Below are 15,228 nucleotides of genomic sequence, written 5' to 3' on the forward strand. Positions count from 1 at the left end.
CTTCAGTGGTGTGGAAACATTATGGGTTCAGTCAGACGTGGATCAAGTAGACACAGTGTGTAAACTTTGCTCGGTGTCGTAGCTGCACCACAGAGCAACACTGCAAAGCTCACTAAACACAGATGTTTATATTTTTCATTTATTTCTTATATTGCAAACATTTGCACTGTTATCAGTATTTGCACACTATTTTATATTATTTTTTGACAATCTTTAAAGTCATTATTCAACACATTGTTATTGTTAAATAAATATCGTCAAATAATCGAGATCTCAATGTCAGTCAAAATAATCGTGATTATCATTTTTGCCATAATCGAGCAGCCCTAACCCCAAATATAAAATTTAACACGCATATTATATAGAAAGTGTGCACCATTAATTCAATTCATTTATTCAAACCACACTCCGTATGTATGTGTGCGTGAGCTGTAGCACAGTCAATCACATTAACCAGATTTAAAAAAAAAAAACAACAACAAAAAAACACTCAAAAATGCTGCAAGGAGTTATTTTTTGACTACTATGAAGTAGTCAACAAAAAAACGAAATGCAATATGCAAAACATGCAAGAAGAGAATCACAGACAGAGATGGAACAACTTCCAACTTTGTCCGACAGTTGAAGACTGTCTTTATGCACCTACCGTTGCATAAAGAACGGTAGGTGGTGCTTCTCTTTTGCTACGATGAGATCATGACTTCATCTTACTAGCAAATGTTGTCCAGGCTACGTTGGTGATGCAGTTTTTTTTAATGTGTATGATATTTTTGTCATGCGATTTTAAAGCCGGTCCTACAAGTGCATCCAAGAATAACATGCAGCTTATCTCAGAACTGTCGTGAAAATTATTCTTGGAGCTAGGTTTAATTGAGGTGCAATTTCACAATTTGTGTATATTTTCTAAGTTCACTATTTTGTCATGTGTTGAGAAAAACACAGATTTAAAAATCGTCTAATATTTACATTTAGCATAACTGGAACATGCTTTTTTCTTTTTCTTTTTTTTAAGACTCGAAAGGACTTGAAATTCAAAGTTTCAGACTTCTGACTTTACTCGGACTTTTACACCAGTGACTTGAGACTCGACTCTGACTTGAGGATAAAGACTTGAGACTTACTTGAGACTTGCAAAACAATGACTTGGTCCCACCTCTGGTAAATGACCTGCTCTACTTCCTGTGATGCAGTCCCCCTAATAGATAGCTGCCCCTCCTTGAGCCTGGTTCTGCTGGAGGGTTCTCCATGTTAAAAGGGATTTTTTTGCTTGCTTGCTCATAGTGGATCTTCTGATTGTTGGGGTTTTCTGTTTTTTCTGTATTATTGCAGGGTCCTACAATATAAAGCGCCTTGAAGTGACCGCTGCTGTGATTTGGTGTTGTTTGAAGTTTACTGAGGAGAATCTTTGTATAATAAAATTGTGGGTGTTTTTTTTTGTCTGCTACAGGTATGTGATTGCACATATAAACACAGAGGAGCCCAGTCGACACGTGACTTCTGAGGATTTGGGAGGAAGGCCAGATGAACAACAGGATCCACAAGTCAAAGAAGTGGTAGAACAGCTGCGCAAGATAGCCGACAGTTTAAACCGCAATGCTGAGCTTCAGAGGTGACTGCATCAGCTGTTTCAGCAGATTCTTTGAATACCAATTAATTGATATGCTCTTTCCACATCATGCTGACACTACTATTGGCAGATTTACAATGCAAAACCTCACTTTCTTTTCATCTTTTCAAAGTTCAATGTGTTTAAAGCAATTTTTTACATATTATGTAAATATAAGGCAAACTTTTGAATGTGACTGGTGACACTAAAATGCAGGATTTCATCACCCATCTCTCCTAATATCCCGGTGCGATGTCCTAACTCATGTCAGTTAAAGTTCACTCTATACTTCCAGTGTAACGATGAAAATCTGGGAAAAACACAAACTGGAACGTGTCATTTCTTGAGCTTGACCATGGCTCTTTCCATGATGCTATCTCGTAGCACAGTGGTACTGACTGGAGAATTGGCTCCACCTACTGCTGCTCTCTAGCAGTGAATTAAAATATTGAGCCACTTTCTTTAACCCAGGGGTGGGGAACTCCAGGCCTCGAGGGCTGGTGTCCTGCAGGTTTTAGATGTGTCCTGATCCAACACAGCTGATTCAAACGGCTAAATGACCTCAACATGTCCTGAAGTTCTCCAGAGGCCTGTAATGAACTAATCATGTGATTCAGGTGTGCTGACCCAGGGTGACATCTAAAACCTGCAGGACACCGGCCCTCGAGGCCTGGAGTTCCCCACCCCTGCTTTAACTCCTCAGCTGTAAAAGGCTGATGTGGCATTGTGGTCACCGTGCTGGGTGAACAGACAGCATGGGTGCTCAAGTTTGTGAATGCGATAACTTAAGGATTTTGCCATTAATCTAATGGGTGCAGCTACTAAAAACCTCTGTCGAGTTCGGATCTCAGTGACCTCAACCTCGGGGTCAGAGGTCATGTCTTCTGAAAATCTTGTGGACACATTAAAGACAAAGATGTCACCTGAGGTTTTCAAAATGATACCAGGAGGCTGAGGGGTAGCGCTGGTGGCCAGCAATGTTTTTCAAAGCTTTTGTGGAAACTCACATTGTTTGTGTTGCACTTGAATGACAAGTCGGTATACGATTAAACTGCTGAGCGAGCAGATCTGAACTATGAACAGTACTTGCAAGAAGAATTTGGGTCAGTAAATCAGTTTAGTCAAATCATTCTCATATTTGAATGTGTCCATTTCCTCCCATCAGACTGATAAACCAGGTTCAGGGGAACTGCGTTCAAGATGTCTTCATGGCAGTTGCAAGAAACATCTTTGCTGATGGCATCAACTGGGGTCGAGTAGTGGCTCTCTTCCATCTGGCCTGTAAACTTATACACAAGGTACACCATCTGCCACAGCTGGTATTCTGTGATCCCTGCCTGTCAGAATCTTTCTCCTCATGCTGGATATAGGAAAGGAATTCCCCAGCGTGTCTTTTTCTCACACCCACCAAACGTACAAACATAATGGGTGTGAGAAAAAGCCCCCACAAAAGGGCCGCAATTGCTGTGGCACAAACGTGTTGCAGCCACTGGGCTTAACAGCTCTTCTGGTGGAATCTCTGCACTGTAAGTAATGTTTCCTCACTGAGGTTCCAGTACGTTCAGCATTCTGTCAAAATTCCTCACATTAATTAAAGAAATACAGACTTGTAGTAAGTGTGCATACAGGGCTAACAATGCCTGCAGGAGGGTCTTATGCACATTTGACAGCAGGGTTCCTACGACTTATGTTAATGGCTTTGTTCCATATCTGTTTCTCCTTTAAAGGCTATTACCGCCAATCACTTAGAGAACATCCAAATGATCATCAGCTGGGTCCTCCAGGTCATCAGGGAGCAGGTCTACAGCTGGCTTGTGGCACAAGGGGGCTGGGTAAGTGAGTAAACGTTCATAAAGCTCATTGCGGTCTTCTGTTTGGACGCCTCAGGTACATCCACAGCTCCTAATATTGATCTGTTGATCTTGCAGGAGGGGGTGATCCGTGGTTTCTCTCGATGGAGGACAGCAGCCATGGTAGCATCAGTAGTATTGGTGGTAGCCTTTGTTTACTACCGGAAAGTACGATAAAAACATCGGACCTCACAACCAAGACTGCAGTGCCTTCATCTGGATACAGACGGCTTGTTAGGAAATCAGTCACTCCTCAGCCTCCATCTCATTAACAAGAGGAGGTAAAGTACTGTGCTTACAGGGACGGATCTTCTCTTTTCTCAGGTTTCAAAGAACAAAAGCGCTTTTGCTGCCAGATGTCCAGTGAGCATCTCAGCCTTTCTTCACTAGCAGGTGATCAGTGGCTGCCATGAATTTCTGAGCTGCTGTAGCTAACACTGGAGGCTCTCAGCTGTCAGCCGATGCTGTTGTTGCTCCCGATCTTACCTGAACCACACCTGAGGGAGTTTACAACAACATAATTATCTTAATTAAGCCAACTGAATGTGCCATAGTTTCACCGTAGCTGGTGTCTGAAATTTGAATTATGTTGTATTCTGTCTCAGACAGTCTTGTCTCTTTAAAGTCTTTTTATATACTTGTTTAGGTTTCTAGTATCAAAGGACGTCAAATCACACTGTAAAAAAATGCTAATGTTCCTTTTATGGATTTTAAAAACTGGACAAGAATCCTCAAAGTGAGTTTTCTGAAAGACTTCTTCACTGAACTGTTTCAACAAATAATTTGAAATTACAAAGGGGAAAATGTGTTGGTTAAATAAGCTTTTATCAAGAAAACAATGTTTTAACAAAGTGCAATGGTTTGGAATAAATGTAAACCCTATTTAATTAAAACTGTAAAAAGAAATCATAAATATTTAGTGTTTGTTTGTTTTCTATGCAAATTTAAATAAAAAAGAAGAGCAACAAAAGACCTGAAATGTTGTTTACAAACATGTTGGGGGAAATGCAGAAATGCTGCTGTCTTTTCTAGTTGGACCAAAGAAAAAGTGAAACGCAGACGTTCCATCCTCCAGGGCACAAAGAGGAGGCGAGACCGTGTAGCTTTATATCATCTCTGTCATGAGTATTTTACACACCTGTACAGCACCATTAATGATCAAAGATCTACAGGCACCAGCCACTAACAGCTAGTTATGTGGTAGCAGCTCCATGTAGACATGGTCAAGTTCAAAATGAGCATCACAAAAGACAGAAAGTATCCGGGTCGATTCTGTATCAGGGAGACTCAAGGACTTATTTTCTCGAGTTCCTGAAGTTTTTCTCAGACTGTTGTTTTTGAAAAAAATAATAAATAAAGACAGCATCTTTTGAAATGCATTTCCAGCATTAAATCCAAAATGAACAATTAGTAATAACTCAGTCTGTGTGTGTTCTGTCATGTCTTGTTCATTCGACCCACTTAACAATTGGCAGCTCTATTTGAAAGTAAATAGGAAGAGGTTATCTTAAGTTTGGGGTCTGCAAATCTCATAAACCCATATTTAATTCACAAACGAACATAGAAAAGGTTTAACCTGGGAACTATTTCAAGAAAAATATGAGCTCATTTTGAATTCGATGGCAGCAACATCTCTCAAAAGATTTGGGCCATGGATAAGTTTCCCACTGTGTAGCATCCTATTCTTTAATATCGGCAGGTAAGGTCTGGGAACTGAGGATGTTCTCAGCTGGGGAAAGGTCGAGTCTCGACTGCAGGCAGCCCAGTTCAGCACCCAAACTCTTCTGCTAAACACACATGCTGCTGGAATAGCTGCAGGTTCTTATTATCAGCTCCAGATGAGAAGAAAAGCTACATTTTCCAACATCTGTGGGATATTGCCCAAAAAAAAATAGACAGTACGTGATGACCTCCCGAGAGACTGCAGATGCAAATTAGTTGTAAGCCATGTCTGGTAATGGCAGCATTTCTATGAATTGTCTGAGCCGTTGTCTCTTTCTGGAGAAAATGACACAAAATTCCTAAGACGACCTGGTGTGGACCTGTGTTCTGTGGCTTCTTCTAAGCTCAAAATAAAAATGAATTAACTGCTCCAATTACACTACACGTTGTCTCCATTTCAAACATTTTCTTTTTAAGCCTTTGGCAACGTTTGAGGGGAAAAACATGATATAAGAATTGTCTCAGAACTTTGTCACTAGGAATAAGTCATTGTACCATGAAACTTTGTGAATATAGGGTAAGATCTTTAAAAGTTCAATACAAGGACTGAAGCTGTGCACAGAAAGGGAACATTTAGCAACTGGAAACGCTTTGGTGAACAGTTTTCAGCATGTACACGGATTTGTTGGTAACTTGTGATGTGCTAAGAGCCCAGTGTCTTCACAAGAATGGAAAGGAGCAATGACAACAGTTTTTCTGAAGGTTTCACAAAATACTGAAATAACAAACCTCTGCAGCTGGTTTCTTAATATGCTACATAATTTGAAACGGGGGGGAAAGGGCAGCAAAACACTAACTGAAGTAGATGGAGAAAGGTTTTGTTGTAAATAGTTGTACAGTGCCACTTTTAATTAGGAAACCCGAAGTGTCTGGGACACTTCTGGGAGTTCATTGTAAAGCAAACAAACTGTAGCAGTGGTAGATAGCTTACCTCATCAAGCTTTTATTTACACCGTTCATTATCTTTGAATTATTTAGTTTTACAAAAGAAAGAAAATCAATGTAGTAAACATTTTACTGCTAATCTGAACTGTCGGGGGTTTCAAACTGAAATGAGCTGTGGGCCACTGCAGGGATGTCATCTCATTGGAGGGCCACGTCAGTGTTCAGGCAGTACAAAACAAACAAACAAATAAGAAAAGACCCACAAATATATCAGAACATTTTGTGCCTTTTTCTTTTTCCCTTCGAATATTGTGTAAAAAGACCAAACTGCAAACGTGAGTGAAAATTATTTATTAAACAAATAAACATAACAATTTTTTTTACCCCAAATAATACATGTTCAAAGCAACACAACGGCGGCCCAATAACAGACAGAGCTCCACTCTGCAGTCATAATGAAGCAGCTCGTTTTATTTTGTAGTTTCAAGCTGCTCTTCATATTTTTGGCCACCAGATGTCAGCAGAGAGGACTGTGTTGAAATGCTTCGAGTAATGAACCGTATTTCAACACAAGCTTCAAAGCTTCATTTGGCCATCAGCACCTGTAATCCAGGCAAGGCAGGCTTAAAGTGCTGGAGCTGGATGCGAGCTGACAACAATGATGCTCTTTCTGAAGCAGAGGTCGTGCAGAGCTCTGTGACTGTGGATAATTACTGGGGGTGCAGGTGAACACTTTCTCTAACATCTCTTTCTGTCTCAGCACCACAAGGACAGATACAGAAAATCTTTACCCCCATAGCACAATACCTGCATCCAATTTAGATTTAAGCCGCGTATAGTATCATGTTTAGACTTTCATTTATTAACCTCTTCATATTTATTAAAATGTTTTTCTGTGCGATGATGAGCTCTAAACCCTCACTGAAATTCTTCAAATAAACCATGGACAATTTAAAACAGCTCGTTTAAGAAGTTTCAAAGTAAAAGCACTGTTGGCCTGTAATGAACTTTAACAGCGGGATATAGTACCAGGTATTTAAGCAATTGTTTATTTATAGCCACCTTAAAAGCCTGCAGCACATAGCCTGTTGGGATTATACACTGCTAGTGCTTCTTTGATATACTTTGTGTGTTGTGCAAATGATTATTTATATTAAAAAAATTAAAATATATCTAAGAGCAACAAAACTACACAGTGACCAAGCATGAAATGGTTTATCATATTAAATTAGTACATATTTAAAGCACCTCACTGGATATATGATCTATGATGTACAAAGTGCGGGACTGATTCTTCCCTGGAGCACTCACAGGCTTTATACAACAATCTATCACACACACATACTGTCACACTGATGAAAGTGTCTGTGACAAACTGGTGTACAGTGTCGAGCTTAAGGTGCAAACCGCTGGATGAGCCACTCCTACATCCTTACATGTAACAGGAAACAGGACATAGTGAGTAAATATGAAGGTACAACGATTAAACAGGAATGACACTGATATTTAAAAACTAAAGCACTTGCTGTAGTTTTACAGTACAAACTACACTTTATACTGTAGTCGTGAAGTTCTTCAGACATTACTGGACAGAGCTCAGTGTGGAAACATGATGTCCAAACAGGTACTGCCTCCTCCTTTGTGCTGATCTTATTCCACACATCATCTTCAGTTCAGACAGATAGTCTACCCTCAGTCACCACTTGCCTTCTTTCCTACAGAGGCCAGTTCAACATATTCATATTATCCTCATCTGTACATCTGTATGGGGTAAGTTCAGTCTGTATCTGTGACTGAACTTACCCCACTACTAACATCAGGCTAAGCAATATTAAAAAGGTCGTATTAAGAAGTGTTTAGTTTATAGCGTTAAGCATTCTGAGTGGTCTGTAAAAAGCTGGGAAAAATTAAATTAGGATAAAATGAAATTAAATAAAAAAATCCAGTTGTGTGTCAACTTATCAGCATCACTGCTACATCCTGTATACATAAGAGGGTAAAAAAAATCCATTGATGGTTTTCAGGAAAAGTCTTTAAAAGTGTTCACAAACCAGAAACCCTCTCATTGCCTGCACCAAGGTTTTGTATCTGTTGATTGCTTATGTTGAACACTATCTGCTCCAGAGCATAATTTACTGTGGCGATGTGAAAAGAGCACCTCATTGACAGTAAAACCCAAGGCTAAAGCAGAGGTTACCTCACTACGCCTAAATCCTGCTTCATATTTCAGGAATACGTCGGACTCTTTCTTTAGTGTTACAGCATTTACGGCGCTCCTTCTCAGTCAGCCTGACTAATTCCTTTTCCTGCATGTGTTTGTGTTGCTTTTTGTTTGCCTGTGGTCAGTGAGCACCCTCACCTTGTCGTACCAGTGTCCTGGAGAGCACACTACACCTGTCCTCCACTCCGTTGGATCTGCTCTTGTAGTCTTTTGGGTCACTTGGAGTCTTTTGGACTTAACAGTGCGGGCAGGTACTTTCCCCGGTACAGGAATGCTGCACCCAGTCGCTGGTTTTACAACACTCGGAGAATAATGCACAGACACGCCTTGGCACATGCATTAGCAGGTGTCTTAGAGCTGCAGGCTCATCTCTTATGGAAGCTGGGGCTGTCAATGATCTGAGAGAACTTTCCAAATGAATCTATTGTGTCCACAGGTTCTTCTGTTTTTGCTTCTTCCATGCGGTCACCGATTTTTGCCCCAGGGGAAGGGATTTGATTCAGAGTGCTGATCCTGGGGAGGAACTGGGCCAGGGCTGGATCTCCTCGGTCTAAGCCCTGCAGTCTTTGCCGGTGGTTTCCCAGACTGAGCAGGACTCCATGTCTGTCAGAGATATAGATGTTGTACCCATCTGGCAAGATCTCCTCTCTGAAGATGCAGTCCTCTCTGCTGTAGGCATGCTGGAAAAGTTCACATTACATTCACATGCATCACTCTGCACATTCTACAATATACTTTATTGTATCCTTTATTTGAAATAAGTAAAAACAATATGGCTTTTTGGCATTTGTTTCCACTCAAAATGCATTTGTTTGCTGATCCTATATACATGTTGTACAAAGAGGGGTAAGGGTTAACAGGGACTATTAACAAAAACACACACAAAAAACATACGTAAATGGCACTGCAAGTTCTTCGATGGCTGTTTGCTTTGACCAAAGATACCCAGCCAGAGGCCAAGGTTGTTGTTGGTGCTGCTGGGTCTTTTCATTCAGCTTTTTCCACTTTGCAAACACATCCTGCCCTGCACCACACTGAACAAAGGTTGATGAACTGGTCAACTATTTGAATGAATGACTCTGCTGCTTGCAGTGAATATGGAGACGATTAACAACATATCACAAGCACGGCAGACCTTGCGTCACTTGTGTCTACAGAAACCTTTCTAGAATAGCCGCTGAAGAAGTTTGCAGTTAAAACGTACTTCTACTTTCTTTATGGAATAACAGTTCCCCACTTAGAGTTCAAATGTCAGCTTGACACCAAGTGAAACTACAGTATTTATTGAAGTAAAAGTGCTGTATCAGAATATAAAGTTTAAACCAGTAATAATCGCATTTCAGTCGAACTGTGCAGATTATGAAATAGAGAAAGATTAATTATTAATCAGTTAAAACTTTTTTCCAACAGGTTTTTGCTATTTTACAAAGAGCACAAAGATGAAGAAGAAGCTTATTTTGCCTCTATTTTACTTGTCATGTGTGTCTCGTCATATGAAGAGAAGAAAACACGACTCCGTTTTAGACGACCTGTGGTCATCATGGTTTCACCGTGATTGTCTGTGTGAGGTAAAGCGTATTAGCAATTGCTGGATGAGATGCAACTGCAGTTGGTATTGTAACTATTATAGCTGTTGCAGTACATAAATATAACATAGTTGCGTCACAGGCAGAAAGGATCAGGAATATTCACATGGCTGTGCAATCCTGTGAAAGCTTAAATGCACCTGTACTGCTTCCATAGGAATTAAGAGGAGAAGCAGCAGCCAGGTGCTCCACAAAAGCAGGACTTTAGGCACTTTGCAGGTCTGTGTTCACGTGTCTCAGTCTTCCCAGGTGTGGATGATCCAGTAAATTAGCCCCAAGGTCAGACTGTGCAATGCTCAGATAAACTGCCAAAAGACCCGAGACCTGCATCTCTAACTCGATAGGCCTCAGTTTGTATGTTAAACGTTAAAATTCATCACAGCAAATTTAGAAAAAGACTGAACAAGTTGCTTCTTCTCTCTGAAAAGAACATGACGGCAACAACAAACAAACCACAAAACATCTGGAACAAAGTCCAAGTAGAGATGTCTGGCCATGATGTACAGCACGAGCTTGGAGAAAACCGAGCACAGTATATGAACACAAATATCTCAAAGCAACTGTGAGCACTGTGCTGGAGCGCTGATCATTGGGCACCTTACAGTCACTGAGTCAACCGTGTATTCTTCTGTACACCAAAGTAAGCTGAGCCGAACGACTGCCTGAAAATGGGTCATTCAGCAGAACAATGATCCCCATCATAGCAATACATTTACAACAGAATGGCTGAAAAAAATGAATTAAGATGTTGCAGTGGCCCAGCCAAAGTGCAGAACTCCACCCAACCAACATGCTGTGGTGTAGGTTTAAGAGAGCTGTGCATAAACAAATGAACCAAAGCGACTTGCACATCATTGTGGTCCAAAATTCCTCCACAGTAATGTGAGGGAATAAAGTCCTCCTGATGAACATTGCTGCTGAAGGTGGCTCTACAATCAGGGCATGCACTTAAAGTCGTACAGGACTGCACAGAGTGAAAATGTTATGTTTCACAGGAAAGTACACAAGCAGCATGAATATAAACTTGGTCTTTGTGTGGGGTCACATATTCTTACTTTCATGTTGGGTAGTTTGCTTGGTAATACAGAACAAACTCTCCAGTGCTGGGATTTCACAGACATTTCCAAAACGAGCATTTACTTTTGCTTGGAGCTGCTTTCTGAATCTGTTTGGGCTCTAGGACTCGCTGAAAGGTGAGGAGGAAGAAGCTGCTCATGACTCCATCGTGAGATGTAACATTTAGAAAAAATGTTAGCTACCACGAAAACACCCCCCCTCCCTCACAACTTTTATCATTTGGAACTGAAACAATGACTGAATTAATTGATAACATTTTTTAAAAATTGTATTCTTAACTGTAAAAACATGTAATAACTGACAGATATTAGTAATAATATTTAGTAATAATTAGTTTTTTCATTTGTTTATGTTGCCATTTTTCTATTTTGTTTGTTCTATTTACACTCTGAGCTTAAACATTGCACGTGTCACTTTTACTACACATGTATGCTTTACTGTTTGATATCAGCATCACTCAATCTGCACACAACACAAGTGTGTGACATTTGTCGTGTTTTTAATGAACTGCATGTGTCACTTAATTAGATATGCTAAAGTTATTTCTTGTCCTTCTACATTGTATTTTAGTCTTTTATGTGTGATTTTGGAAAGAATTTTGCATCTCTTGTTTTGATAAGTGATATAAATAAAAATATGTATTCTTCTCCTTTTGTTAGTATTATTATTATTATTATGCTCACCGATGAGTACAGTGTGCCGTCGTCTTCTATGCAGAGAAACCTTGCGGTTGCCACCCCTCTGATGGCAACACGGCCTGGACCCACTGGACGAATCTCCATTAGGCCTAAAATGGAAATGTTCCCCACGGCGAAGCACACTGCGGTTAGTAAGAAATACTGCAGTTTGCAGCCTTTTGACTCTGCGCTTCAAAGTGTTCCACTTACTGTGCAGAGTCTGGACGGCAGAACCACGGATCTGTCCGCCCTCACTGATCAGCAGGTGCATTCCTGGCCTGGTGGCGTAAAGGTGCCTGAGCCGCACCACCTGGGCCCAGCCGTGGGCGATGTGGGGCCCGTTGTCTGACAGGGGCATGCAAACCATTCCAACACCAAACAGCACATTGACCGTGGATACGATGAGGAGCAGCAGCATGATTCGCGTGTTGTGGCTCCCTCCAGCTGGTAGTGAAGTAAGTGGACCTCTTCCTGCGCAGCCTTTTAAACGTGGCTCTTATCAGCTGCAGATAACCCCTTTTCCCAGAAACAAACCACAACACACCCCTGCACAACATCCAACTGAATCATGGCTCGCCGCTGGCCCCAGCCGAGCCCAAGTCATGTTAGAGTCAAAGATCAGCTGAATGTGCCGCCATATACGGACTGTCGTGCAGACTGTAAATACAGTCATATAGGTTTTTCTTTATGAACAATATATGATGTTAAGAACAGCACGTAAAAGGAGATCACTGTAGTAACAGAAAAACACTGTCGGAGACTTCAGTTTTAGCTGTTGCATGTTGCATCCTTGTTCACAGTCGCTGCTGAATGAATACGAAGTATTTCACACTCAAAATGTGAAGGACATATACAAATGCAACACAGCACTGTGGATTAAGACTGCATTTCATTTTTTAAACAAACAAAATCAGGAAAAAAAAACCCTCTTTTCTTACTTTTACTATAAAAACCTCCGCAGTAATATACACAATATCATAAATACCATAAGCCATCATAATCCAAGGAAATCTCGGCTCACACCTATAGCCTCGGTATCTATTATATTAATGATGTGTTGCATAATTACATTACATAAACTGTCATATTGCACATTATTTGAGGATAGGGTAAAGTCTACACATTGGTCAGAATCCATGCAAAGTTGTGAGACTGGGTCACTCTACACTAAAATAACAGACTTCTTTCCGCTCTTATCACATTCTGGCCGGTGCTTCCGCTGTTCTGTGTTGCATTTACATACAAGTTAAACTGTAATCAGAGTAAATATCACCATTCACTAAAATGAAACCCGAGGCCCAGATCTGAAAAACCTCCATAACCTTTGCAAATTAATTCTTTCTGACTGCAGATTGTGTTAATGTCCGTTTGGGCTATGGCAGTTTTTCCAGCTGATCAAAAATGTCAAATTCATTTAAAATGTAAAGGTATGCAAAAGTTTCAGCCTCTGTTAGTGTTCAGTGACCTCCTTGGCCTGCAGTCTCAGTCTTACACCATTTTTAAGATCCCTGCAGATTTCCAGTAACTCTAAAGATTTTAATTTGTGTTTGTAGGAATAGTTGCTGCATTTTAAGGTTTTACTGGGATCATTGTCCTGTAGAAGCTCTTCTCTCTTTCATATTCTTAACTTGCTGCTTGACATTTGCAACAAGAATTTATTTTTTAATGGAATCTCTTCTTGCTTCTGATTATGCAGTATTTCCACTTGCTCTGGTTGCCATATAAAAACTGGAAAGGTAAACACTTTGATGATTGTGGATAAAGAAATCATTTTTGACATCAACATTTTTCAGAAGCTTTGAGCATTACTGAAGACAGGCCTGAAGAGTCTGAAATGTTATCAAGCTTACTTCATGAGCCAATGATTGCTGAATTTTAAATATCATTACAATAACAATATTACATCCTCATTTATCCAAATACCATCTATTTCCTGTCTATTTGTTGCCTAGGTAATAAGATAACATAACATGAACTGCACGTCTATGCAGGCAGGCTCTCTCTATCACTTAATCTGTCTACACAGCTTCTGTCACTAGATGGCAGACTAGAATATGAACTCTTCTCTTTAAAGCATGCAGGGGACACTGGGATTTATGCACTCAGGCAGTCACAAAAACGTTTGCATTGTTTTTCCTAATTAGACTTTGGCTCCACCTTATCATTCCAATTTTAACATTATGGAGTGTCTGAGTACAGACCTTGTGATTGTGTGGGTGGTGCGAGGCCTTTAAATTTTGTCAGTGAAAACAAACGTGTGACTTATGCTGCTGTTTTTCAAGATTTGCCTTCATTGCTGATATGGGCAAGTATTCCATTAAAATCATAAACAATTTATCATCATGATTAACTGCCATTTACTACATCACTTATTCGATTTAGTTATTTATGGTCAATTGAGTTATGAAATAAATAACCTGTGCTAAGTGAAATGAAAACAACAACAAAAAAAGTCTAAATAGAAAAACTGTTTATAAGAAAGCATCTATCAAAGCAAAGTGCCAAAATGCACCAAAGTATAACGATATGCTCGACAGTATCAGTACCTTTCTCTCTCAGTGCATTTATATGCCATTGCTGCATGTAAATGAGTGTCTTCCCTCTCCTTCAGTTTCTACTTTTTGTGTGCATTTGTCATCTCTTTATACTTTTCTTTTGTCTTTTCCACCTCAGCCCTGATCATTCCTGTCAAACAGCTGGTAACCCGATCTGGTTCTTAGGGAATCATCTTCCTTTTTCTTTAAATAAACGTCTTTTGCTATATAAATCTTCTTCTGATGAGTATTTCTGTGATTTAAATAAATTAAACTGGTTTAAAGTGAACTAATTCGAACAGATTTGCAGTGCTCCCAGGCCTGAAAAGGTTCTCAGCAGTATTCTGATTACTGTCCTGGCATAAATCTGTGTGTATTTCTGTGGCATAAAAAAGAAAAGAAAAGAAAAACCCATTCAACGGATCCACTAAGTTCCCTAAATGTTCCCTAGAATGTTAGCTTTTAAAGGAAAAAACTAGAGTTGTTGGTGAATATTGGTTTGCTTGTTAACAGGCAGTGGAAAGCGGCTTTACATTACAGAGTAATGTAGTGGGTTGACTGGGGGACATTGGAGAAGTATGGCTACTGATGGTGCTGCTTGTTTTGCTGAAAGAAACCTCAGGACGATAAGCCATGTCTGCACCCCAAGGAGCTCTGGCCAAACACATCCACACTTTCAAAATAGAAAGGGACAGAAAATCCTCTCTTCAGAGAGAAAATGCATAATAGACAATTCTACTCATCTCATTCAAAACTGGAAGTGAAGTTGATTAGATTATGACTTTGAATACATGCACAAGTAACATGTGCAGTCATAATCTTGTATCTTCTCATACATGTATTCAAAGTAGCGCTGAGTCAGTAAAAATGTTTTAGTGCCTTTTCACTTACACTGCTACATGAGTTTATCTTAATTTGCTTCACAAAAAGTAAATTTTATTACCTGTAAGAAATGCATCGAACTCTTGAATCAAAGCTAAACCATCCACAGCTGTGTAAAGGACCCAACACACCGTGTTTCCGTTTTGCTTTTATTGCATGCAATAAACACAACACACACAGCAGCCGAC

The 15,228-nt window shown here is 40.0% G+C and overlaps 2 protein-coding genes across 2 annotated transcripts; one reads left to right on the forward strand and one right to left on the reverse strand.

Annotated features, from left to right (window-relative positions):
* Nucleotides 1–1,448: 1,448 nt before the first annotated feature.
* Nucleotides 1,449–4,362, forward strand: zgc:153993 (uncharacterized protein LOC767645 homolog; the record flags this gene model as incomplete). The annotated part of the gene is given in 4 exon segments (XM_005949753.2): nucleotides 1,449–1,609; nucleotides 2,772–2,904; nucleotides 3,334–3,438; nucleotides 3,535–4,362. Coding segments are annotated over 4 exon segments (498 nt in total), but the record flags the coding sequence as incomplete, so codon positions are not given.
* A 2,093-nt stretch (nucleotides 4,363–6,455) lies between these two features.
* On the reverse strand, nucleotides 6,456–12,063 carry fgf19 (fibroblast growth factor 19). Its single transcript, XM_005949754.2, has 3 exons — nucleotides 11,835–12,063; nucleotides 11,631–11,734; nucleotides 6,456–8,964 (listed from the first exon to the last, which is right to left on the reverse strand). The coding sequence occupies exons 1-3, from the start codon at nucleotides 12,040–12,042 to the stop codon at nucleotides 8,650–8,652; spliced, it is 627 nt and encodes a 208-aa protein (XP_005949816.1). The 5' UTR covers nucleotides 12,043–12,063; the 3' UTR covers nucleotides 6,456–8,649.
* Between the last annotated feature and the right edge of the window lie 3,165 nt (nucleotides 12,064–15,228).

The sequence above is a fragment of the Haplochromis burtoni genome, unplaced genomic scaffold (genome assembly GCF_018398535.1).
Source record: "Haplochromis burtoni strain Fernald_Lab_line unplaced genomic scaffold, NCSU_Asbu1 Contig_709, whole genome shotgun sequence".
Classification (NCBI taxonomy): Eukaryota; Metazoa; Chordata; class Actinopteri; order Cichliformes; family Cichlidae; genus Haplochromis; species Haplochromis burtoni.

Bases quoted from the DNA above. Each gene is read 5' to 3' on its own strand.
- fgf19 (XM_005949754.2), bottom strand. From the start codon at position 12,042: ATGCTGCTGCTCCTCATCGTATCCACGGTCAATGTGCTGTTTGGTGTT. The intron at 11,735-11,834 runs GTAAGTGGAACA...TTTCCATTTTAG, and splicing joins TGCCGTCCAGACTCTGCACA to GCCTAATGGAGATTCGTCCA. The intron at 8,965-11,630 runs GTGAGCATAATA...GAACTTTTCCAG, and splicing joins ACGGCACACTGTACTCATCG to CATGCCTACAGCAGAGAGGA.